General features: G+C 41.1%; 1 protein-coding gene across 9 annotated transcripts; it reads right to left on the reverse strand.

Annotated features, from left to right (window-relative positions):
• Nucleotides 1-10,827: 10,827 nt before the first annotated feature.
• KNSTRN (kinetochore localized astrin (SPAG5) binding protein) lies at nucleotides 10,828-25,790 on the reverse strand. Of its 9 annotated transcripts, none has more exons than XM_010989325.3 (9): nucleotides 25,582-25,790; nucleotides 25,295-25,389; nucleotides 21,706-21,832; nucleotides 20,859-20,906; nucleotides 19,902-20,007; nucleotides 19,596-19,689; nucleotides 18,340-18,395; nucleotides 17,511-17,585; nucleotides 15,979-16,665 (listed from the first exon to the last, which is right to left on the reverse strand). In XM_010989325.3, exons 1-9 carry the CDS (start codon nucleotides 25,788-25,790, stop codon nucleotides 16,534-16,536), a joined length of 942 nt encoding a protein of 313 aa, XP_010987627.1. In that variant the 3' UTR covers nucleotides 15,979-16,533. The 9 variants fall into 9 exon arrangements, with proteins under 9 accessions (XP_064341802.1, XP_064341803.1, XP_064341801.1 ...); XM_064485729.1 differs by having other exon boundaries at nucleotides 17,463-17,585; XM_064485732.1 differs by lacking the exons at nucleotides 15,979-16,665; nucleotides 17,511-17,585; nucleotides 18,340-18,395 and adding exons at nucleotides 10,828-11,187; nucleotides 15,535-15,608.
• Between the last annotated feature and the right edge of the window lie 254 nt (nucleotides 25,791-26,044).

Below are 26,044 nucleotides of genomic sequence, written 5' to 3' on the forward strand. Positions count from 1 at the left end.
ACCTACAACCAATCAGAGACTTGTGCACGAGCCGACAAGCCATCTTGTGACCCTACCTTATAAAATACCACAACAACCAGCCCTCAGTGCTCACACAGGCACCCCTTGCCTGTTTGGCTTGCTGTGGTCAATGACGGTGTACCCTAATACACTCCTTTCTGTTCCCATACTTTATCTCTGGTAAATTCTTTTACCAGCCCGTGTGTCACTAGCTCACCAACGGGCCATGTTGTGTGCCCCACAACTATTATCTTAGTATAAATAAATGACACACAGCATGAAAGGCAAGAAACTTTCAGCTTATAAGTTCCACAAACTGTAATTTAAATTCTGGTAGGAGCAACAATGTCATTAACAAATACTTAAGCCAAGATCCCCCTGAACCAAACCATTTTTCTAGTATTTCCCCTAAACTGGGAAGAGGATTGTTCAAAGCAGGAATTTGACTCTTCATGGGTCATGAGTTAACAAATATCATGGCCAAATGGTCATACCATTGGAAAACTGATAGAAACCAGAGTGCATGCATTAAAGGTAGATTGACAGGTTGGCAGGGGCTGTTTCCAAGACTGCCTGTAAGTGAACTTGGGCCAAACCAATTGTGCATCTCCCTAACCAACCTGGGGAGAGCCAAGGTTATAAACTGGTTCCATAATTCACTGGGTCCTTTCAGGAGCTGCCCAATATTTAACCTCTAATGAAAAGGACCATTATGGCCAGGTTCAGAACAGGCATCATTAATTGGCCAGGTAAATGAGTCTCACTCTGTGATAGTGGTAATAACAATAGCTTACATGGTACTTGAGTTTCTTTCTTTTAAAATAAAAATTTCTAAGGGTCATCCAACTAGAATCTTGGGGAGGAGAAAACCACCAAGGAAATCTGGGAGTATTGGACATAGGTAATTGGCCACAAGCTCAGGAATTGGATTGATTTTTGAAACTTCCAAATGATTGAGCTCATTTGGTTGATAAGTAAAAGTGTGAGTAACTGTCAAAGTAATCCATACACAGGCGTGGTCCAGCATCTTTAGTCATCTGTCTACTTCAGATGTTTTCTTCTCATCCTGGTCTGGTAGTGCCAGTCTTAGTTGAAGTTGAGTGTCAGAAACAGAAATTGCAATTCTTTCAGAAGATGTCTGATATGGTCCTTTCTAACGTGGCCGTAAAGTGTCCTCTATCTGACGTCTTTTCCAGTATGCATAATCGCCTTGTTGTGGATCTTGGCAAATCCGATCCTCACCCAGAGTTAGATTATGGTTATAAATTTAACAAACTTAATGTCCTTTTAATGGCTAAACATTATAAGGAGCTATCTGGAAAGTGAGTCTTACATAGTAAATATGGATCTCAATTAACAAAACTAGAAATTAACAGTCACTGAAACATAATCTTTATCTCTCTAAAATTACCTTTATTTCTACCAAATATAGCCAAATTAAGACTAATTTGTTTGCAAAATAAGTCTGGTTAACTGACACATAGACTATTTTAAATTGGCTGTGCTGGAACTTTTCATAAGGAATGTCAGATTGAATTTTTAAAAACCTCAAGGCCAGGAAAGCCATGCCAAGGACATATCACAGATTCCACCTGTGATATCTATAGATGTGGTTGAATTCCTCTGCTCTTAAGGTCACCAAAATACCTTGAAATCTCTGCACCTGTTAGGGGGTAGCCTTCCACAGATACTTGAGAAAGCTTCTGGGAACCTAAGACTTTCCAAATTCTGGAGGGATCAGGTAAAGGGAAAAGATAAATGTTTCAATTCTACTTAGAAGTGTAATTTACCAAACTGCTGTAAGTCATAGCTTGAGTGGACAGGTTTCTCTTTATCTGGAAAACACAGATGAAAAACCAGTAACATTTCAGGCAAAAACCAAAAATTATTACCATATTCATAAGTTCACTCAGTTCTATGTCCTATTAGTCCTATGACTAATCCTTGATCTTAATCTTCTGTTAACAGTTTTATGAAGCCTTCAGGTTTTTCATTAGAATTCTTTAATTTCTTACCCAGTTCAGTGGTATGATCTGAAAGTTGTCAGAAACTTGGACTTGTCAAAAAGTCCTTTCTATGAATCTTCTTGAAGTGGAAGCATTTTTGCAAAAGCATCAGAATATGACAATAACTGTCTAAAATGTAAAAAAGACTTTAAAACGCAAAGTTAAAGATCTGATTACAATGCAATTGAAAAGAAATTTGGTTACTGCTGCAACATACAACAATTTAAGATAATTACTAAAATTATGACTGATAACATTTTACCAGGACATACCAGATTTTTTTTTTTTGGAATTCCATATAATTTAGAATATTAATAACATTTTTCCATATGATACAACCCTAGAAGTTCTATCATCACTCATTTAAACAATGCTTCCCATGTAATTTTATATATCAGTTAAGCCTAATTAGGTGAATGTTGATCTCTGAGGTGGAGAGAAAGAAAATATTTTGAAGTGTTCCAGGGACCCTTTGGAAAACCTCAAAGTTAGCCAGAAGTCAAACAAACTTTATTTAGAGTTTGATGTTCAGGAAGTTTGTCAAAATATCAAAAAAGTTTCAGAACACCTGGTCAAATAGAATCACAGATTACTGTGAAATTATACCCATTCACTTAACCAAAATGATAATAAAAGATCTCAAAGATTATAATAAATCATTAAACATAAAGAGAAACTCACACAATCTATTACCAAAAGCAGTTCAATATTTTAAGAAAACTTTGTCCTCTTAGAAAAACTAAATTCAAGTTTTTGTATCACTTTACCTTTGAAATTTATTTTCTTAATTAAATTCAATCTTAGCCAACCCTGACCATACACAAAACTCTCTCAGTGTTTCTCCTCCCCAAACCTTCCACAACTTTCTGTATCCATGTTAATCTGTCTCTTGTTTTCTTTTCCATTCAGAAACAACCAGCTCTAGGACAAAGCCACCTTTTTTCCTTTAACAAAATGCATTTCTATTTCTTATACCCTTTTCCACTGAAAATGTGCCTCCCACTTTCCTTGCATACTGAAATGTTTCCCTTATTATATTTTAAAATAGTAGCTTTAATTACATATATCACAATTTTTAATGTTAATACCTTAATCTCCAGCAAAAACCAAGACATAAGTGGTTGTGAACTACTTGCCATACCAGCACTTCCTGATTGGAAAACTTATGCTTTAGTCTTCCTCTCTGAAGAAGGAAAAGGTAGGTAAAATTAGACCCACCCAGCAATTAATGTTCCAATATTTTATCCTATTTTAAACGACCTGGGATAGTCAACAAAATCCCATCATTTGACTTGACTCAGCAAGAAAGTCTGGAAAGACTATTCTTAAGTAGACATTCCTAAGACATAATTATTCCTAAAGAGTTTACCTAAAAATCTCTTATCTTATTTATCTCTATTTTAGTTACTCAAATTTTCATCATTTTTCTTGCTGACAAACTTTGTAGCAGGGATAATAAGGTCTTATTTGATTTCTAGTAAACCTAGGTACAATAGAAGTATTTTACTTAACGTTGATGACTCTGAAGACATGTCTGTATTAATCAAACCACCAAACTTAAGCTAATTTTAGTACCATATATTAATTCAATACTGAATATTTCCTAGATCACATGAACCCAAAATTCATTCTGGCCAGTTTCTTTTATATTTCTGTGTATTTATGTAAGTGCTTAATTTCCCTTAAGCCAGTTAAGTAGAACTCTTTTACAAATTAATTTTGGCAATACCACACATCTACAACACACATAGATAGGCACAAACACACAGGGACCTCATAGTTCCCATTCCAAAATTTCAGCCAGGAATCAGATGCAATGATATAGAGCCCATCAGTTACAAAAGAGGTTGGATTCAAACTGGGTTTCTGGCAGCTGCTACAAAAGAGGTTGGATTCAAATTGGGTTTCTGGCAGATGCCAGAAATCAAGGTTACCAGTCTAGATGGTTAAACTCTTTTTACTAATATTTTGGAGAAGACAGTTAGGAATTCTATTTGTCCTTGACCAATCAAGCTCCAAATTACCTAACCCCTTTTCTGAAATTTGCATTTTAAAACTATGGCAGAGATAAGGTTTCCAGGAGAAGGTTAGGTAGAACAATTGCATCTCAAAGACATAGGAGGAGAAAGTCAAGTTCCTTCTAGGAACTTTGTTCCTTTAAGGCCAGAAAAAATTTTTTTTCCTCTGTACTTACAAATCTCTTAAGACAAGAAACCTAGATTTGTAAAACAAGGACAGTTGTTTTACCTCAAAGAATTGGGTGGCTGCCTCAAAGATATCAAAGGACTGACATACTCATTCACCTATGTTGGAATGTTTTACTTTCCTTTATTTAGCCTAGGGGAGGAGGCCCCCCCAAAGCATTCTTGTCAGGCTCTGAATATCAGCTATGGTCAGTTCAGTCAGACTGTCATTGGCCTCTCAGGTTGATAATCCATTTCCAAACACTTTTGAGGATTCTCCCTGGGTTTAAGGAATTCTTTTACTACGGTTTGATCTTTGATCTGAAGAGGCTCGCCTAGAGCTTCAGGTGTTCCCATTTCTAAAGGTAGTCTTTAATAGTGTCTTCAGAGTGGAAAGGAAATTCAGACAGAAGATAACTAGAATAGGTACTCAACGAGGATAAATAGGAGCAATCAAGTTTTAGTTACCTTTTAGATCATTTATCTTTCATTAGCCTTCTACAACAAATCTTTCAATGAGGCTATTTTGGAATTTTGAAGACTTTGGGGACTTCCGCATACCAATTAAGATAGGTGCATAGTTTTAGAGATCTCTAAAATTTCAACAATTTAGATGTTTCTCCAACTTGAAGGATTCACAGAGCTAGCCCTATACATATTTTCCCTGCTAATCTAGTTTTAGAAAAGAGAAAAACACCACTGTTGTTTCCAGTACCCTGCAGGCACAGAAGACTGCCAGCTTTAACTGTGCATTCAAATGTCAGGTTTTTGGTTTTGTTTAGTTTTTTTTTAATCTCTACCTCCCTCAAAATTCAGTTTTGGAGCACCAAAAGAACCCCATCTTGGCCATTTCAGGGCCAAGTTTCCTTTAGTTCCCAGTCAAATACTTGCAAGCATATATAAATCCAGCTGATATTCCCATAGGTGGCTGTTTGCATAGGCTCTGTTTGGCTTTTGAGGCATCATTTCCTAATATTAATTTTATAGTCTAATTCAGATCTGAGAGATAAGATCTGAAAAACCTTCTGGGGACAGTGTGTTCTCACATATGTGCTGCTTCTAAGCACAGACGTCACCCAGTGATTATTTTAAAAGGAGAGTTGTTTATTTATTTATGAGATGGTTGATATTTACCAAAAGGAATAGACCTAAGGTTTAGAAGCACCAGTGGGAGAGCTTTTGGCCATGTAAGATCAAAAGACTCTGAGAGTTTTGCCAATTGGGTTATTTTTTTGTTATTGTTGTCTGAGCATTACTGAAAATATTACAGCACAGCAGAAAGATTCAAAGGGCTCCAAGTGGTGTTTTGAAATTCATCCCAACTGAAGGCTGAGGACCTGTGGGTTGGACAGACAGCCAAAGTCCAAGACCTTCAGCACTTCCTTAGTGTCAGGATCTACTTTCAATGGTCTCCTGATCCAGGGCTGAGACCTCAGGAACATAATTATCTCTCTTCCTCCTGCAGTTTGAAGGACATACCTCTCACCTGGCCTCTCTGAATCTGCTTCATCAGAATTGACATAACTTGCTGTCTTCTTGTGGAGCTTCTTGCTGGGAAGAATGGCCATCTCCACGCACACGTGCTTGTTGGTGTGGAAGTCGTTGCCCTGGTGAACTTAGTACTTCTCGATGTTGACCCAGGCTACTTTCTTTGCAATTTTGGCAAAAGAGGAAACTGCCAAATGGGTTTTAATAGTACCATGTGTTTCTGTCTACCAATCTTGAAGATTGGGGATGGTAAGCACAGTGGAAATGCTGCATTATTGGCCAAATATCACAAATGGATTTAATGATTTGTCCTGTAAAGTAAGTCCCTCGGTCACTATGCTACTCGGGAGGGATTCCCCAAACTAGAATTATTCTTTCCAGTAACAGTTTACCTACTGTTAAAGCCATTGCTCTTCTGCTGGGAAAGGCTTCAACCCAATGTGAGAACATACACACCATTACCAAGATATATTTATAACTGTGAGGTGCTAGCATTTGGATGAAGAGTCCAAGGGTTCCTTAAAGAGGAGAGAATGACTCTGTGACCCATGGAGTGGTTTTTTCAGACGTATTTAGGACAAATAGTTCCTTGAGCATATGCCTGGTGGGCTACCCTAGGGGAAGGCTTCCAAATATACTGTTTTTGTCATAAAATCATTTTCTCAGAAGCCAATGGGTCATGGAACGTACCTGCTGAAGTAAGGGTAATTGAGCCCCTACAGGCACTATGGTCTCTTATTTGGTCTAAACCAGACATGAGCAGTAGGATCAAAGAATCATCTTTTCTTCTTTCATTTTTGTTTTTCATCTTCTGGGGCTGATTCTTGAGCCTGTGGGAGAAATTTCTTAGGAGTTCCACTAGGCTTAGGTTTAAGTGGTGACATTCTCAGAGCTGGGCAGGAACAGGGCTTAAAGCAGCTTGTTTTGCTGCTGAGTAGGCGAACTGATTCCCTTTGGCCTCTATTGAACCAGACTTGGAATGTCCAGGTATTTTGATAATGGTCAATTGCTTAGGAAACTGTGTAAAGTAATAGATCTGAGACTAGTTTCCCATTCTTTATGGGTTGACCCAAGGATGTAAGAAATCCTCTTTGCCTCAGAGCATTCCAAAGTCATGAGCCACTCCAAAATCACAGCAGCTATTGGTATAAATATTTGCTATGTTACCTTTGACTAGCTGGCAAGCCCTGATTAGAACCAGTTGTTCAGCTTGTTGTGTGAACTTTGCTTCTGGTAAATAAGAACTCTCAATTATATCCACAGTGGATGTAACTGCACATCCAGCTAAATAATGTCCCCGTTCATCCTCTAAGTAAGATCCATCTGTAAACCAAATTAAATCAGCATTATCAATAAGGGTCTCTTGTAAATAACTCCCAGAAGTAAGAAGATAATCAGATAGTAGAATGCAGTCGTAGTTGTTTTCTTCCCGTGGTGCTGCAAGGAGAGTTGCAGGGCAAAGATCGTTGCATCTAGCCAAAGTAATATTAGGCAAAGAGAACAGTAATATCTCATAAGAGGTGAGTCAGCTTACAGAAAAGTGCTGAGGATGAGAATATTAGAGAGATTTGACTGAGTGGGGAACATAGACAGTCCAAGGAGATCCCATTCCGAGCTCTTCAGTAGCTTTGCACAAGAGAGCTGTTGCTGAAACTCCTCTCATACAGCAGAATCTAGCTGCTGGCTGTAATATCCCACAGGTGGATGCTGGTTTTCGTGCCTCTGGGTTAACAGGCCTAGGGTTTCCTTTATCTTCATGCACAAAGAGAAAAATGGGAATTTATAATTAGGATGGCCTAATGCCTGAGTCAATGAAGATTTTAAGGTGTCTACAATCTTTTCTCCTTCCATTGTACATTCAGTTGGGTCTGGTTGGTAAGATGTAACATATAGATGCATTAGGCAATAAGGGAAAAATTAGGTAACCAATTCCAATAATAATGAGTCAGACCTAGAAGACCTCTCAGCTGTTTTTTTGTTTTGAGGAAGCCAGGATTGCCTTAATTCTTTCAGAACTAATTAACAATCCTTCCTTAGATACCAACTGTCCCAAATATTTCACAATTGGTAAACAGAATTGGTGCTTGTTCTTGGACACCTTATGCCCCCTGGAAGCTAATTGTTGTAACAGAGGGGTAGTGTCTTTTTGAGAGTCCTATTCTCTTCTAGAGCACAAAAGTAAATCTCCTACATACTGGATTAGGACACAGCCATTAGGAAAGTGAACATCAACCAAGTAAGCTTTAAGTATTACAGAAAAATAAGTGGGGCTTTCAGTATAGCCTTGTGGCATAATTGTCTAGGTATACTGACGATCTTCCCACATTAAAAAAAAAAAAAAAAAGAGGTGCTGGCTTTCTTCCTCTTCTGGATTGTTAAAGAATGCACTACATAGGTCTATTGCTGAGAAGTAACAGGTGTCTGCTGGAATGGCTGAGGATTAGGAACCACAGGGTGGTGAGGGAGCACGGTAGTATTTATAGCTCTTAGGTCATGAACAAACCTCCAGTCTTTTACATTTGGCTTTTTTACTGGCAAAATCAGGGTGTTACAAAGGCTAGTACAAGGGATTATAAGTCCCTTATCAATGAATCCCCGTATAATAGGTCTTACTTCATTTAATGCTTCTGGACTAAGTGGATATTGTTGAATATTGGGTAGAGGCTTGGAATTATCAAATTACTTTTATGGGAGTAGCTGACTTGATTTTCCCAATGTCTGAGGAGGAGGATGACCATAATTCCTCAGACATTTGCAACAGCAGACTGTTAACCTCCCCTAGATCTGTCTGAACTCTTGTTTTTTCACAACCATCAGTTTCTTGGTAATTAAGCTCTGGTCTGCATCTAAATTCTCCAAATCTAAAATTATTTCACCTTTAGGTGGAAAGGCAATAATGGGCATTGTATGTCTCTAAAAGATCTCGTCCCATCAGATGAATTGGAGCATACTTCACCAAAAGGAACACATGTCTCCCTATGATAGTTCTTGGCTGAAAGGTTGTTGGTTGGAAATTTAAAACTCACAGAGGTAAATTAGAAATCCATACCATTTGAATGGACTGTTTACTCCAAGGGAGAGGGAAATGCAATGGGGATAGGGTTAGAAACAAATAAGGTAGTCCCTTTGTAACCGAGCAGGACTCTATTGTCATCACTGGTGACCAACTGATATCTGTAGTGGTGTTTGCACCTGCTTAGCTGTATAATGGTTTAAAGGGTTTTTCTCATGCTCTTGCTGACCAGGGTTGGGCTGCAGAGGAGGGAGGCTTGGGTGGTCCACCCAACCTCCTTGTGGTGCTGTGTGCAGGGATCATGCTTGGTGCCTGCCCTTGCCCCCAGGGCCCTCCTCTTGACCCTCTGTTGTTTCCTTGTATCCTGTTGTTCAAGCTGCAGGCCTCAGCCTGCAGCAGGACATCCCAGGCCTCAGACTGCTTAAAAGGCTAAAAGCATTTATCAACCTGACTTTAAAATGTACAAGCTTTTTGCTAGAGCTCTTTTCCATGGAGCACCTTCCTATGCATCCTTTGTTCTAGGTACAAGGATCTTAAGAGAGTCCCAAAGCCAGAGGTGAACTTCATACCCAGTAGACAGAAGGGGACCTCTGCATCTGCAAAAACAAGAACAACTTGCAACAATTTGTTGCCCTATATGCAATCTCTATGGAAACTAGCTCCAACCCTTGAACTCTTGAACTTTTACTATAAAATCCCCTGCCTTCTCTCCCCAGCAGGCTCACAGTCTTAGAGGCATTAGCCCACTGTGACCTCCTTTGCCTGGCAAAGAAATAAAGCTGCCTTTTCTACTCCATCCAAAAGTCTGTCCTCGAGTCTCAATTCGACCAGCAGGGTACAGAGGCCGTGTTTTGGCAACACCTTGTCAACGAGGGTCTTAGATGCTTCCTTTTCTATCGTTATCTCAATTTCCCCTAAGGTATTAGTGAGGAGGAGAGAGAATGTCCTCTCATAATTCTCAGAGGATCCCTAGTCCTTGTTGACCTTGCCGTGTCCTAAATTTCGTTTAAACTCATGGCAGTCTCTTAAAATGCCCAGGTTTTCTGCAATAAAAGCAGGTACGGTTGTTTCAAGACTTACTAAGACTTGGGCCAGGTGGTCTTGGTGGGCCACTGAGCCGTTGTAGCTGCACATTTATAATCTTGGCGGCCCTTTCTTTTTCTCTTTTCTGTAAGGTTTAGGAAGCTTGTCAGTAATAGTGGCAAGTGTTCTAATGTGCATAGTGGCCCAGTCAGGTTCGTGTCTTTTAACCAGTTGTGCCAATTCTTCATCAATTCCTTCTAGGAAAATAGAATTTAATATTGAATCACATTGATAGTTTAGGAAACTCTCCAGATCCATGCCAGAGTGGTGCTTGAATACCTTTTCAACCTTTCAAAATCATCAAAAATAGTCTCTCCTGGCCTTTGTTTGCAATGACAGATTTTTGCCCAATTTATTTTCTTTGGGAAGAAACCTCATTTTGAGGCTTCCAGGTACCAATCAAAATGTGTCTCCCATTCTAGCTGTTAGATCTTATAGCTGGCTTTTTCTAATGTAGTGTATAAATAAACCAACTTAGGTAAATTGAAAGTGCCCTTTTCTGGCCATTTCAGGGACAAACTGTCTTTGGTCAGACCTTCCTATCAGTTTCTTAGGAAACTTTACATTTATACATAAATCCAGCTGGGGTTCCTATGGGTGACTGTCCATCTGGGAGCTGCTTGGCCCTTGAGACACCATTTCTCATTATTAATTTGGTAGTCTGATTAAGGTATGAAATATGATCTCAGTTTTCTGAGGACAGTGTGGTTGATTGCACGTGTGCTGCTTCTGAGTCTAGCTCCCCAAAGAGTTACCCTTGAGTCAGTTTGACCCTGTTATGTGTCTTAGTTTCTCCCTGCAACAGTCTAAAACCACCATAGGTTGCACCCCCTGAGGCGAGCAGTATTTACTTAATGGTCATTACTGGGGTTCCCCTGTAGGACTGCTACACATCATGAGGATTGGTCCTTAGACACTTCTGCTAGGTCCTCAGTTGCCTGAGGATGCCTTGTGGCCAGAAGGAGCAAAATGTCCCTTTATTCATTGGAGCTGAATAACCAGTTTCTCATTTCACTAACAGAAATTTTGTTCAGACCATATTTGTTTACCCTTTTTTTCCCCTTAAGTTAAGCCAAGTTTAACAAAACCCAGCCATCTATGCTTTCCCTGGACTTCCTGTCCAGATCCCCCTAGAACCCTGCCCAGGAAATGCACCAGTGCCCCTTAAGACCCCAAGTCTTAAGTAAAAACCAGCTCAAATAAAATTTTCAGGATTATCCAAACAGTAAGATCCAGATATCAGGAGAACTCACTGGAACACCTGAAGGATTCTGAGAAGCCAGTGAGGCTCAAAGAGCCTTCTGTTGGTATTGAGTGCTGGTTGAGGCATCTTCCAGGTGTCCTCTGGCGGGTGTCTCTGATATCCTGTTGACTATGCCAAGCATATGTCAATGAAAATTAATCAGTAGTCAATCTATGAAAGAAATGGAAAATTTTATTCAAGCCGAATTTGTGGATTATAGCCCAGGAACAGCCCCTCAGAAAGCTCTAAGAACTGTTCCACCTGTTAGAAGTCAAAACACAGTTATAAGTTTTTTGAGACAGAGAGCTGTACATTAGATGACATGTTACTGACAGTATACACATTCCAGACCTGCAAGTACAAAGTGATAGGTCATCATGGCCCCTTACAAGATCAAGAAGGATTGTTATCTTTAAGGAGTTATCTCGTTGATGCTGGGAGAATGTTGCTCTTTATGGTTGAGCAGATATTTCTACCAATGGGGGAGGTTTGGTAGATGCATAATGCAGACACACCATGCCCAGTGGGGAGAGAGGAGACCAAAGGGAAGAAAAGAACTTTTTATGTTTAAATTTTTCTTGTCTTACCTTTATAAAATGTGAATTTTATTTCACACAACTTCATCAAAAACTGTAGAATGATGAGGCAATAATGAGACAAGAAGACTATAGGTGAAAGAAGAAATCACAATGGAAATTAGAACATATTTTGAAGAGAAGGGCAAATAATGAAAATAGGACATAGCAAAACTTGTGGAATGCAGCTACGTGACCCTTAGAGGGAAATTTATAGTTGTCAATGTGTGTACTAGGAAAGAGAATTTGAAATGAAATGAAATGATCTACTCTTCTATTTTAAGAAATTAGAAAAAGAACAGTGAATTAAAACCCCAAGTATAGATGGAAATGAAAAATAATAGAAATTATGAAATGGGGGGAGATGTATAACAGGGAAAATCAACATAAAACTGATAAACCACTAACAAGACTGATCAAGAAAAGAGAAACTGCAAATTACTGGCATCAAGAGTGAAAAAGAGGGCAATTTTCAGATCCTATAGATTAAAAAAAAGATAGTAAGAGGATATTTTGAGCAACTCATGCTAATCCACTTGACAATGATGAGACGGACAATTTATATGAAGTTCAAGAAAAGACAGTACTCTGGTGGTAGTTTCATCTGTGTCTACATCAATCAAAATTCATCAAATTGTACATCTGAAATACGTGGGGTTTACTGCACAGGAATCATACCATAATAAAGGCGTCTAAAAAGTGAAAAAAAAAAAAAAAAGATAAAATACCCATAGATGGTGATTTTCTGTCAGAATGATGCCCATCCCTGGAGGGAAGAGCAGTAGTTTATTGACCTGTACACTTAAGGTTAGTACACTTCATTATGCCCCAAGACATTTTATTTTAAAATTCTAATAAAATATACATAAATTTTGCCATTTTAACCATATTTAAGTGTACAATGCAGTGGCATTAAGTGCATTCACAATGTTGTGACCCATCACTACTATTTCCAGAACCTTTTCATCACACCAAACGGAAACTCTGTACATGTTAAATAATAACTCCCCCTTCCTTCCTCCTCCTTGTCCATGGTAATTTTTACTCTTTCTGAATTTGCCTACTCTAGGTACCTTATATTCATTGTTTTTCTTTTTAAGCCAGATTGGTAGGGGAAGAGAACAGTGAGAAAAAAAAAGGCTTCTTGAGAATTTTGACTGTATACAGAAGGTGAATGGTAGCTAGAGGGGATGAAAGTGTGTGCTTTGTTTTTTAAGGTGGTTGTAATTTGAGAGTTTTCCCAAAGAGGGAAGTTGAGTATGGGAAGCTTGCCACTGCAAGCAACAGTAAAAACAGGGCACTAAGGACATAGGCAGAGGCAGAGGACAGGAAGAGACAGAAGAGAACAAACCCTACAGCACAAATGGCAAGATTAAGACGATCATTTACCAAGAGACATTCTGAATTTTGAGTAACTGGGCCAGACACTGGGTTAGTTGCCAGGCATAATCCTCTCTTACAATAACCCAGCAAGACAGGCATTTTACAGGTAAGAAATTAGACTGAGAGAAGTAATTTGCCAAAGACCAGTTTTTAGTGGGTAGGCTGGGATTCGGCTGCAAGCTGAAGTTTTAACAGCCTAATTTTATAACCAATTCTTATTGTCACCCTTGCTCAAAACCTCTACATTTGTAGATTCCTCTCCTTCACACCCTTATGCCATCAATGAGTATATGTAGTTTTCTTGTGTTTCAAATCTTTATACTTGTGTTGTCATGCTCCTTAACACATTTGATTCCTGTGTTTTCCTGTCTTTGACTCCATTCTCTTAATCCTGCCATCCATTTTTCACACAATGCTAGATTCATTTTTCTAAAACATTCATTATGGTGATTGCCTGCTCAAAATGTGTGATTCCTTACTTCCTAGATTCATGGTTCCCAGATTGTGAGCCAAGGTACCCCTGGGCAGCAAGCTCACAGGGGTGCCAAGGGATATTCCAGAATTTTAGGGGGAATCACAGTGACACTGACATGTTAGGCTACATGTGAACTACTAGCTCGGAGTAGGTCAGTTTCAATTAGATCACACTGTGTTCTTTTCAGTGTCAAACAGAGAAGGAACAAGGTAGTGTCCAAATTGTTTCCAAGGTTTGAGAAGTTAAGCAATGCCCAACATCCCATTAGTAAATAACTGTAGTTATTTAAAATTAAAATAAAAATATTTTTAGATTTATGTTATTTCTTGTTTTCAAATACCTACTAAGTTGTTAGGATATAATTACTTGTTTGGATCTAACTACTTAAAAATAGAAATTTTTGGCATTTCTTTTGGTACGTCATAACTTGAGACACTGGGACTATTGTGAACTGAGTTTGGAAACCTTTGGCCTAAGATGAAAAAAATCTATACCTCCTAGCTTGCCATTCAAGTTTCTTCAAAACTTTTAGTAACACCATGTACTTTTCACCTCCATTGTTCCTTCACTCCAGTCTTTCACCAATACTTGCTTGTTTGACTTTTGGCAGATCAGCTTAGTTCCTCTGAGCCTATTTCACCAGCTATAAAAAGGTGTAATAGTGCTTACCTTGTGTGACTAATGGGGATTCCATCAGTGTATGTAAGGAGGGATGTACCTAAACCTCACCTGCAGCATATTGCAAGTGCTCGGTTAAATCTCAACTTGAACACTCTGAACATGTCCAATCAGTGTTCTTACTCAGTTCCCCAAGACTCACCTGGATATCCCTTCAACTTTTTTTTTTCAGTCTCATAATTTTATTTTCTCCTTGGAAGTTCCAATGATCCACTCCTTGGGTTTGACTGATTTGCTAGAGTGGCTCACAGACTCAGAGAAACATTTTATTTACTAGATTACTGGTTTATTATAAAAGGATGTAACTCAAGAACAACCAGACGGAAGCGATGCACGGGGCAAGGTGTAGGGGAAGGGCATGAAGCTTCCATGCCCTGAGTGTGCTATTCTCCCCAAATCTCCACGTGTTCACCAACCTGGAAGGTCCTCAACCTTCTAGCTAGCCTCTCCAAATACTACTCTTCCTTCAGTCCTCAGTCTACCTCCTCCATCAAGCCTTTCCCAAGCAAACTAGCCCACAGTTAGCTATTATTGTACACAGCTATATTGCACAACCCACTGCTTAAAAGATGATTGTGTTTGTTATTGAAATTGTATAGTTTAACACCTGTGTGTTCTGTTTTACCAGATAGACTGTAAGTATCTTTGAGGCTAAGAATGTCATGCTGAAGTTCCCTACAGCATCCAGCAAAATGGAGAGTGCAGATCACACTGAATTCACGTAATATATGAATTTATTCAGAATCCAGATCAGAGTAAGCACCCAGAACACCTCCATGTCTACAAAAGGCAGATGGAGAAGTCAGAGGGAACAAGAGAAAAGGCAAAAGTGCTCAAATGGTGGTGCAAAACTGATGAGAAGGCCCCTTGGGAGGCAGGACTTCGAGTGAACAGGGGTCGCTACACAAGGAAAGATGAGTCATGGTAAAAACTGAGATAGTTCCATTCCTAGGAGTTAACTAGGGAGAGATGACAAGGAAGCGAAGATCTTAACAGCTGAGCTTCCCACCCTCTCCTTCCAAGAAGGAAGTAGAACATTTGGGGGGGGGCAGAAATGCTGATTACAAATTCACTTGGGTAAACAATCTTTTAAGTTAGAAACATCCTGAAAATGGACAGAAGAAAATATTAGGCCTTCTCACTGGTGAGAATTACTTAACTGGGTTTCCCTCTCAAAATATTTGGGACATAACCAACTGTGTGAATGTTTACGCAAGAAGGCAAAGAATTTTAGCCCTGTAAATTAGGGTGGGGCATTGCTTTGGCTTCACTGGGTGGCTCGGGACAGCCTCAACAATGCTGAGGAGTAGGGGGGTTGGTGAAGAAATTGGCAGAGGTACAGGAAAAAAGGGAAATGGCCAAAGCCACATCTGCCTAGTTTGACTAAGAAATGGAACATGGCTGTACCTTTGGTAAATCAGGGGGAGGCCTGCCATGGACTTCAGATGACTAAGGATTCATGGTGCCTGGTCCAGGATTGGCTGTGGAAAGCAAATGGCAGACATATAACCAAGCTTAGGAATACATGCAGCTAGTGACACAAACCTGGTACACAGAGTCTGGCACCCACAGCTACAAACAGGGAACACCCACAGAAGACTTGCTAATGCTCCTGGAAGACGGTGGGGGTCGGGGACTTGCCACAGAGCACTTAATGAGTGGAAGAGAAATATTCTGGGTTCAATCAGGAGCCTTGACTTGTTAACTAGATTAGTTCACTAGTATTCGGTGGACATATTTAAGTTAAAAGGCTATTTTCATTTGTCAGTGTTGCAGTCTGAATAGTTACAGAAATATTTATTTTAAAAGTAGTACTTTACAAAAAAAAAACCAAAAACAGAAGAGATTTAAATTAAAAGCTCCAAGTGTATTATTTCATAGGTGTTACTGCTATCTATACCTTCACCCCATTTACTAAGCCATTTCAAGTAACTTCAAGTTCATAAATTTACAGTGAGGTTACAGAGCCCAACCAGGATGGGACAGAATGTACTCCAAGTTAGGAGAGCGATGTCTCCTGTGGGGCGCCTGTGCTCCACTGTTTCTTCCCGCACATTTCAATGCGACCTTTTGGATCCTCTGGCTGTGGCTGGTTTAGTCTCCTGATTCTAATGCTGTGCCGCTTTGTTGCCTGGGAGGTTGATCCAAGCTTCCAGGTCCCCTCTCTTGCAGGCCTCAATTATGTACTGTGAGGTTCAGGAGAGCTGACCAATCTGAAGGTTGGGAACGCTTGCTTAAAGGAGGAACCGGCATTCCAGCAGAGACTGTCCTTAATCCTACCGCAGAAACTGTTTTCATTCTGGGGGTGGTTAAGTCCTAGATCATGGCCAAGAAGCACATGTCCTAAAAGCAGCTTCCTCTGAGAGTCTGTCCCTAAGAGGGAGCCGTCTGGCCACCTGCTTTTTATCACATTTCTAATAGCTGCTCCATTTCATCAAGGGCTGTTGTAAAATTGTTTACTTGACTGTTATATAACGTCTGTTGTTCTAGGAACTGGGCCCTCTCTTCTTCTTTCATCTTCAACTTTACCTTTAGGGCCTGCATGGAAAGACATTAAAAAAGACAAAAAACAAACCACCACCGACTTTGACTCACAGGAAAGACAACACCATGACTAGAACACTACGCTTCTATTCCACTGAGGAAGACCACTGGAACACCGACAGACACTGTTATTTTCTATCTTAGATTTGCTTATCTGTTCCAGTTTTAGGAACTGTCCCTCTCTGCTACAGAATCTGTTATCTAAACTGGAGCAATGAAATCCTCTAGGATTCAGTGTAGTATCCCATGGTTCATCCAAGCAATCCAGAGCAGTCCAGACCCAAGAATCTAGGTTTCCTATTACAGGTCTCCTTGAGATATCAAATTTCTACAGCATGGATTTCAGACCTTAACCTGGAGCAACCTAGCGTGTTGCACAATGCCTCATGCCCTGTAGGTATGAATGTTCCTAAGAGTCTTCAGGATAGAAAAAGAAAATTAGTTGAAAAAAATAGTGAAATCAAAGTCTTGGAATTTAGTTAATAGTAATGCATCAAAATTGGTTTCTTAGGTTTGACAAATAAGCCATGATAATATAAGATGTTAATATTAGGGGAGTTGAATTTTCTGTATTATGCAATCTTTTTGCAACTTTTCTATAATCTAAAATGATTATAAAATAGTTTATTGTGGTAAAGTACATGCTTAGCATGCACAAGGTTCTGGGTTTAATCCCCAGTACTTCCGTTAAAAAATAAATAAAAACATAATTATCTCCCCTGAAAAAGAAAAAAAGTTTTTTAAATGAGTAGGCAGGTAAGTAAGAAAAAGTCCTTCATAGATCCACCTACTATGGTAGGAAGTGGTAATTTGGCCTCTGGGTGATGTCTGCCTCTCACCTGTAACTCCTCCATCTGCTTCTTGGCTGTTTCATTAAAAAGCTTCAGCTCATCTTGCAAAGTTTCTAACAGCAACTAAGAGGAAAGTACAATGTGGTAACAAATTTTTATTGAAATGTGAAAACTTTCTTCATATAAACTAATCTCTTCATATGAGTTGAATCAGATGATTGCTAACATCCCTTTTATTCATTTACTGAATGTCCACCCATGCACTGGGCTGTCTAGTGGGCACCCTGGAGGAACTCAGTCCGCCGGACAGAGAAGCCCACCACCACATGCTCTGTGCTGCACAGGCAATATGAACAAAATGCAAGAGCCACTGAAGGGGTGACTAATGGCCTGGGGGAGCTGAGGAAGGCTTTCATACTTAGGATTCTTCCATTCTAAGACTACAACTGATCTTCCTGGGGACGGGATCATAGAAGCTCAAAAGACTTTAATCCTAAACAATTACCTTCTACTTCAGGGAAGGAACCAAAGAGAAGACACATTTAATACAGGCTGGACCTTGGTAAGATACAGTACTCAGCAAAGGAATAAGAGGGGAAATATGGTAAAGTGTAGAATAGAGAAACCAGAAAGCTGTCTATACAGGTCCATCCTACTATGTGTTTTAAAGTAATACATTTTCAACTTAGACTCATTCATATTTGTAAGCACAAAATCGCCTTCCAAGTAAAATATGCCATTTACACATCCACCACTTTCTTCCACTATCCTGGATGAGCAAAGGCTGCTTCCTGGGCTTTGCCGAGCAAATGGCAGAGACCCGCTCAGATCTGCAGGGCCCCATGGTCACTGGGCCCACTCATACTCGTGCCCTCACCATAGAGTCCATGTGATCCGTGGTGGAGATCTGCTGTGATGTGAGGGTCTCACTGCCTGAAACAAGTACATACAACAAAGAGCCTCGTTTAGGGAACTGCAACTTAAACAAAAGAAAATAAAATCCCCTCCATAGGAGTACTCATGAGGGAAAATTCTCTTAGCGTCTGGTCCCTGACTCTCTCTCCTGAGTTTTCACCTTGGCAGAGTCATCCACACCTCCCCTTCCTCTCTAGGTTTGGATATGCCAAAAATTCATTCTGCTTTCTCCTCAGCTCTACAGGAAATTTGTCCAAAAGAAATGTATAGGTTGGATTTTTTTTGGTTTTGTTTACAACATACAAAACTATTTTTAAAAGCTTTTCAGGCCTTTAAAAAATTTATTTTTGGTAAAAAGAGTGCATACACATAGTTAAGTTAAAATCATACAAAGACGTATATGGTGACTATAAAGAATATATCCTAAAATGCACAGGTTACTATGGTAGCAAAGTCAGCATTCCTATACTATATATAGCACAGGGAACTATATTCAATATCTTGTAGTAACATATGGTGAAAAAGAATATGACAATGAATTTATGTATGTACATGTATGTACATTATGCTGTACACCAGAAACTGACACAACATTGTAAACTGACTATACTTCAATAAAGATATGTTATGTATAGACACACACACACACACACACATTAAAAAAGTCAGCATTCCTTAATTCAAAGAAGTATGGGCCCCTTCCTGAGCATTCTCAGGCTCCTCAAGTCAGGTGAGGCTCTCCTTCGGTCTTTGGATAATTCCTTCTTCTGCTCTCCTCTTTGCTACCGACTCTGCTGTCTGGGGACAGGCTCAAACAAGAAATCATATTTTAATCCCCGTGATTCCACTGATTAGCCAGCTTTAGGAACCCTTTCAACACTTTCATCCCTCTTTCTCTCTCCACCTGAGTAAGTTACCTGTATGCTATATCCCTTGAAAGAAATAAAATATCTCTGATCTATTTGCAAGATCATACCTGTTGGCACCAAACAAATGGCATAAAGTGTTCAAATAAGAACCATCTGAAATTCTGTTGGTCAAAGTCAGCATCACTAGAGAACAAAGAGGAGCTCCCCCAAATCTTTAGGGCTTTGCTAGGTAACCCCTGCACTGAATGGGTCAGCAGATGCCATGCTGGACTCCTGACACAGTCCAGAATCACCCAGGAAAGGGCACCAAAACTGACTGCTTTGAATGCAGCTGTGTGCTGTCTCTTACCTGGGTTGAGGCCCTTGCTCTCCAAGATTGCCAAACAGTTGTTCTGGAACTTCTCTAGCAGCTCCACTTTTTGAGTCAGGTCCTTCAGCTCTCCCTGTTGGGATGCCAGGCAGACAGGTGAGGCCTGTTCCATTCCTTGGGTGTGCTCTTTCCTGCCCTCGCTCTTGGGCAGCCACAGCATAACCCTGGTGTCTTCCCTTTCTGTCCTCGGGCTCCATGGCACGACAAGCCTGCTCCTGCCCAACCGGCCGCCCCTCAGGCTTCCGCCCAGTGTAGCTGATGGCAGAGGCCTGGTGGGTCTCTCACCTGAGTTTCAGTCAACTTCTGGTGCAACTGCTTGTTGACGGCCTCTAAGAGCTGGTTCTTATCCTTGAGCTCTTCCTCTGATTTCTGTTTACTCAGGGGTTTGTAGCTGCAATGATAATTGTACTTATGTGAAGAGGTGGAAGGGTTAAGAGTACGGGCTATGGAGTCACACAGACACAAGCTGGTTTGAATTCTGGCGTCACCACATGGTGGTATATGACCTTCAGGAAGTTGTGTAACTTCTCTGAGGCTGTTTCCTCATTTCTAGAATTAATACCCACATTTGATTATTATTGTGAAGGGTTAAGAGAGAATACATATACAATTCTTAGCACAGCTACTGACACACAGTAAACATTTCATAAATATTACCCATTATTATCATCAATATTAAATCTTTTCAAAGTTCTCAAAGTCCTTCTTGATAGTATTTTGTCTTCAGAATGTTTAAGATGTGCCCAAATAATAGATCTGGAATTAAAACCTATTTCCACAAACTTTTCAGCTTATATTATTTCTGCTTTCAGGACTGCAAAATGTCCAAGCGAGCCTCAAACAGAGAAAGATGGATCCTTTTCCAGGATTTCACCACCGCTGCCACCAGCAGCAGCAGCACAACCCTCATCTCGAAATCACTAACCACACGCATGCAGCCTCTCCTATCCTGAGGGCTTCACACTCCTGCTGAGGGGCCATAGTTAGGTTTGAGCAGTGGTCCTGACATGGAGCCCAGGAAGCTCTTGTCTGGTACCTAAGATGGGAGCATTACTGCTTCTTGCCCTGATAGTGGTTTTCAAATCTGGCTGTGCCTCACCCCTGAAAATTCCATTCAGATTTGTGGGGTGACACCAGACTCTAATACATTAAACAAGTCCCATATGTAATTCTGATGTGCAACCAGGACTGAGGTCCACTACCCTACAATGGTTACCAAGTTTCATTTACCCTGATGCTCACCTCTTTCTGATGTTCCTCCTGGTGGCAGGCTCTGCAGCTTTCACCTGCCTAGAGAACAAAGAAATCAGATGTTAACTAGACTTACTGCAGTGATCATTTTGCAATATATACAAATATCAAGTCATTATGTTGTATACCTGAAACTAATAAAATGTTGTATGTCAACTATACCTCAATTAAAACAACAAAGAAATCAGTCAGAAAATCATGGTACTGTTATGTATGTTGTGAACAAGGCACAACAAAGAGCCTAAGGCAAGAACGAGAGACTACATCCAATGCAAACAGCACAAGCTTGAGAAGCTCTGAGGGCCCCAGCACTTTTGTTTCAGCTCAGACTATTGAAAAGGGCTCATGAATAGAGGATGGGCGCCCCTCCTGACCACCTCAACAACCTGACAGACTGCTCCTGCTCCAAATGGTGTGGCTACCTAGTGTCCACCTCACTCACACGGGAACTGAGCACTGGGTGAAGGGACACATATACACCCTACACCAAGCTGGACTGTGCTCAGATTAGCAACAGAGGCTAACAACTAGCCCACATCCGCCATGATGACCACTTAGAGCTGGTGTTTGACCTCAGGGCTGCTGTTTGTACACTCAGAGCAAGTGCTGAGAGAGGAAAGAATACCTCTTCTCATAACCCTGGCTGTGCCTCTTCAGAACTGATCAGCGCAGAGGGTCCTGAACAAACAGCTCAGCAATGCTGCACAGCGCTGGGCCCACTGACTACAGGCCAATCCTTCAGGTACCTTGTGCTCACAAAAGCCCTCTTTCCTAATTCATGGTTCTGAGCAATTTCCAGCAAGATGATCTAATTGGATACCAATGCTCTGACTCTCACCCATTCTCTCGTCTTGGTTTGATGATTTTTGTATCATTCTCTGAACCTCCTGAATGAAGTCTGGAAACATCAACTTCTTTGGACTTAACAGGTAATAGGCTCTTAGAAGTCGCTCGAGTTTGTGCATCTGAAAAGGAAAACAAGAGGGTGAAACCTCAAGCATCATGACCCAACAGCCACGACTGTAATTCAGAAGAGTAAGACTTCTAGACTAATTGGGGACACAAACCAAAACTCTTTAAATATGACGGTGCAGTGTGTTTGAGGGCCGAAAGCTTGACGATACATCTAACTGAATGGCCAGAAGGCATAGATTTGAAAGTGGAGATTCATAGAAGCAAAGAGTCAGAGAGGCAGCATGGCAGTCGGCAAGGCAAAACACAGCTGAAGTCGTCATCAAACACCAGCTGAATGGAACGTATTTTTTTACGCTCCTGAGCACTCTGCCCGCCCTCCTGAGGCTACACTCAAGCTGCTTTGAGTTTCAGCTGTTGCTTAGTTGTTGTGACCTGACTGTCTCCCTAACTACTACTCTAAAAGATGTGTTTATGTCCCCAGAACCTAGGAAAGCAGTGTCTGGCACACTAACAAGTTCAAAACCTGCTCATTGAATAAAGGGAACACGTCACAGTGTCAGGGGTTGTTTCACAGGCCATCCCTAAGCTAGCTCCTCTGTGTGCCTTCCCCTCTTCCATGCTGACTGCCTTTACCACCAGCCCTTTTCATTTGTTTATCCATCGTTAACTTCAGAGGTTTCCTATTTGGCATTCTGTTCTGATCGTGCTAGGCTATTGCCAGGTAGCCAGAGAAGTGGCCCTGATGTGACACTCTTCTTCCCCAGAGGCGAGCGTTTGCCTCCAAGCCTTTATGCCAGCCCTCCACCTCACAAGCATCCTACCACTTATATTCCATAGCAAATTCAAGTAATTTGTTCTAGAGTTAGGTACACCTCCCCGCCAAACACACGCAGAGGTTCTTTTAGCTTATGCTAAATTCCACTTTGTTCATCATAAAATGGCTCCTTTAAGCTTGACTTAAACTAAGAGCCATAACAATTAAATCAAGTTGAAGAAATGAGGTACAAAGCACTGGATTACAGGGATCAGGAAATTTTGCATTTGTGTTTGATAAAGATTTATTCTGCCATCATCAAAAAGTCTACAAATAATAAATGCTGGAGAGGATGTGAAGCAAAAGGAATCCTCCTACACTGTTGGTGGGAATGTAAATTGGTGCAGCCACTATGGAGAACAGAATGGAGATTCCTTAAAAAACTAAAAAAAGAGTTACCAAATGATCCAGCAATCCCAGGCATATATCCAGAAAAGACAAAAACCCTTAATTCAAAAAGATACATGCACCCCAACGTTCACAGCTCTATTTATAATAGCCAAGACATGGAAGTAACCTAAATGTCCATCAAACTGGATAAAAAAAAGCTGTGGTACGCACGCGCGCGCGCACGCACACACACACACCGGAAACTACTAAGCCATAAAAGAGAATGAAATAGTGCCATTTGCACCAACATGGATGGACCTAGAGATTATCATACTAAGTGAAGTAAGTCAGAGAAAGACAAATATCATAATATCACTTATATGTGGACTCTTAAAAAAATGATACAAATGGACTTTTTAACAAAACAGAAATAGACTCACAGACATAAAAACAAACTTATAGTTACCAAAAGGGAAGAGGCGGGCAGGAATAAATTAAGAATTCTGGATTGACAGATACACACTACTATATATAATATAGGTAAACAACAAGAACCTACTGTATAGCACAGGGAACTACGTTCAATATCTTGTAATAACCTATAATGGAAAAGAATCTGAAAAAGAATATATATATATGTATAACTGAATCACTTTGCTGTACACCTGAAACATTGTAAATCAATAATACTTCAATAAAATAAGAAATATTAAAAAAAAGATTTATTTTGATGATTCTAGTTGCACAATAGTTTGGAATAAACCTGCTTTCTTAGGCTTAGAAATTATTTCATTTATAGGTACACTCAATGGACATTTACACACTATTTTCCATACTCTTACCCACAAAGCAAGTATTAAAAACATTCTTTCTGAGGTCTCTGTCAGAAGTAAAAAGTAACCTTGGGTGAATGAATTTACCTTCTCCTTTCTCAAGTATTAATAACTTATACACTAAGAAATCTATCTCATGTAAAAAGATGTCAATAGCAAATTGATCAAAATTAACACTCTTCATTGACTGGAATTGGTTCCAATAACCCATATTTGTTAAAACTTAAGGACTGCATCATAGGAAAAATTTAGCAGGATTTAACAAAGACTGCTTAAAATGAGAGACTCTAAGGAGGAAACCGGATGGCTAGTGTTAAGGAGGGGAAGACTTAAGCTTCATTGTATATCATGCCCTAACTTTGAATTTTTTTTTACATGTGCATATGTTATCTATTCAAAAAACTAAAAACCAACTAACCCATGCCCAAAATCAAAATTAAAAGAACCTGGGAGGCAGCTGAAAAACGTTACACTATTGAGGTTACACATGATCATAAAGCCAGGACAGGGAGAGCAAGCAAAGAGATGGCCAACTTCCAACTTGGCTGGGGAGAGCCAGTCACTCCCCACTGAACAAGAGGCACTGCTCTCCAGGGGAAAGGCAGTGGAAGACCTGGCTCCAGTTCCTCCAGCAACTCCTAGGCTTTGCTGATGCCAGGACTGCCATTCACGTGTTCTGAAGCAACGTAAGACAAATAGAATCCTTTAAGCCTTTAGAGAAAAGCCTATTTACTTCATAAATCAGTCCTGCTCAGCAATCAACTGCATGGAGTCACCCAGGAAGGAATCTTAAACAGCTGCTTCAAAATCTCCCACAACAGGTTCCGATGTTTGAAGCCTATTTATGCTATCATCTCTAGGTTAGGCAGCTCCACAACTGAGCCTCTATGAGATGACCTTCAACCACAAGCCAAGTAACGCCAAGCAAGATGGCAAAGCAATCAAACACTGCTTTTAATCATGTCTCTTCTCCTAAGGTTCTCCATACTAGCTAGGCCTGACCCCTCTCTCACTTCAACTCAATAAATGCTTATTGAGAATGTACTATAGAAGAGACACTGTGCAGTTACAAATGTGAACCAGACACGGGGTGAGCCCTAGTGCTTCTCCCTAACTATCCTGCTTTTCAAATGACTCTTCTCTCCTCCCTGACAGCAAACCCAGTCCCCCCCAGATAGCCCAAGTCTGGAAATAAAACAGGTGAATGTTTAGAAAGGGATATTTAGCTTAATGGGAATATTGTATAACAATCAGCAACTTAAACCTAATTGGTGAATGCACCGGCACCGTTAGGTTTGGGGGAGTAGGGGGTGCAAGGCAGGTCTAAAATCCTACCGTATGGCCTGTCCCCTAACTCCCATCATGAGCCTAGACAGCTCGGTTCTAGGGGGAGTTGGAAGGTTGTCAGAGCCGACGGAATGCCCCCCCTCTCCGCGCCCCCCATTCCCAGCCACCAGTTTGATTCCCCATACTCCCCGCCTGACCACCCCGGCCTGTCCCTAGTGCCCTGGGGCGGGGGCGGGGTGGATACCCACCTGGCGGCAGGCCGCTGCTCAGCACAGAGGGGGGCTGCAGGGTGTACACTGTCTTAACTACGCTGGTCATAGTAACGAGGCGGCACGGTCGGGCTCTGGAAGGTACAAGATGAACGTTACCCAGGACTGGGCCAGGGGGCCCGAGCAGGCAAAGGGCCCCAGGAGAGCGCGACGCGACCTGCCCCGGCTCGGGGGAGGCCTTGAGGGAGAGAAAATCCTCCCTTCCCAGCCCACCCCATCGGCCTCCCACATCCAGCACAGTCCCCACGCCCGCAGGAGAACCGAACCCAGGCGCCTGCCGCTGCGGCCCCCAGGCCTCGTCACTCTGGTTCAAAAAATGCTCGGCAGCAACTGCCGTACCGCCGACCGCGTCTGCCGCCAGGGTTTCAAATGGAAACTTCCGGTGGCCGGGCGGGAGCGGGTGCGGCGCGCTCTCTGTAGGCGGCCATGTTGTACGGAAGTCACTGCCTTGGGCGACGCCTTTGGGGGCTGCCATGCTGTACGGAAGGTCCGAGCCGAGGAGCGAGCTTAAGCTTCCTGGCAATCCGTGTGGGCGCCCCCCAGGTCTGGGCGGGGGAGAGGAGTGGTGCACTTTGCCAGCCTCAATGGAGCTATGAGCCACTGGCGTCATATTCCGCCCTTGGGACGCAAACGCCGTCACGTTTAGAGTCCATGTCACAATCCTTCTCTATCTGGTCTGTGATTGTGAGGGATATTGCATGATGCCCGATTGCCAGGAGCACAGGGATG

This window comes from Camelus dromedarius, chromosome 5 (genome assembly GCF_036321535.1).
Source record: "Camelus dromedarius isolate mCamDro1 chromosome 5, mCamDro1.pat, whole genome shotgun sequence".
Taxonomy (NCBI): domain Eukaryota; kingdom Metazoa; phylum Chordata; class Mammalia; order Artiodactyla; family Camelidae; genus Camelus; species Camelus dromedarius.

What these genes read in the sequence shown, in the direction of transcription:
- KNSTRN (XM_064485729.1), bottom strand. Translation starts at nt 25,790, where the DNA reads ATGGCAGCCCCCAAAGGCGTCGCCCAAGGCAGTGACTTCCGTACAACA. An exon ending in AAACCAAGACGAGAGAATGG is followed by an intron (nt 20,907 to 21,705) that starts GTGAGAGTCAGA and finishes TTTGTTCTCTAG; the next exon opens with GCAGGTGAAAGCTGCAGAGC. An exon ending in CGGATCACATGGACTCTATG is followed by an intron (nt 17,586 to 18,339) that starts GTGAGGGCACGA and finishes CTTTCCTCTTAG; the next exon opens with TTGCTGTTAGAAACTTTGCA.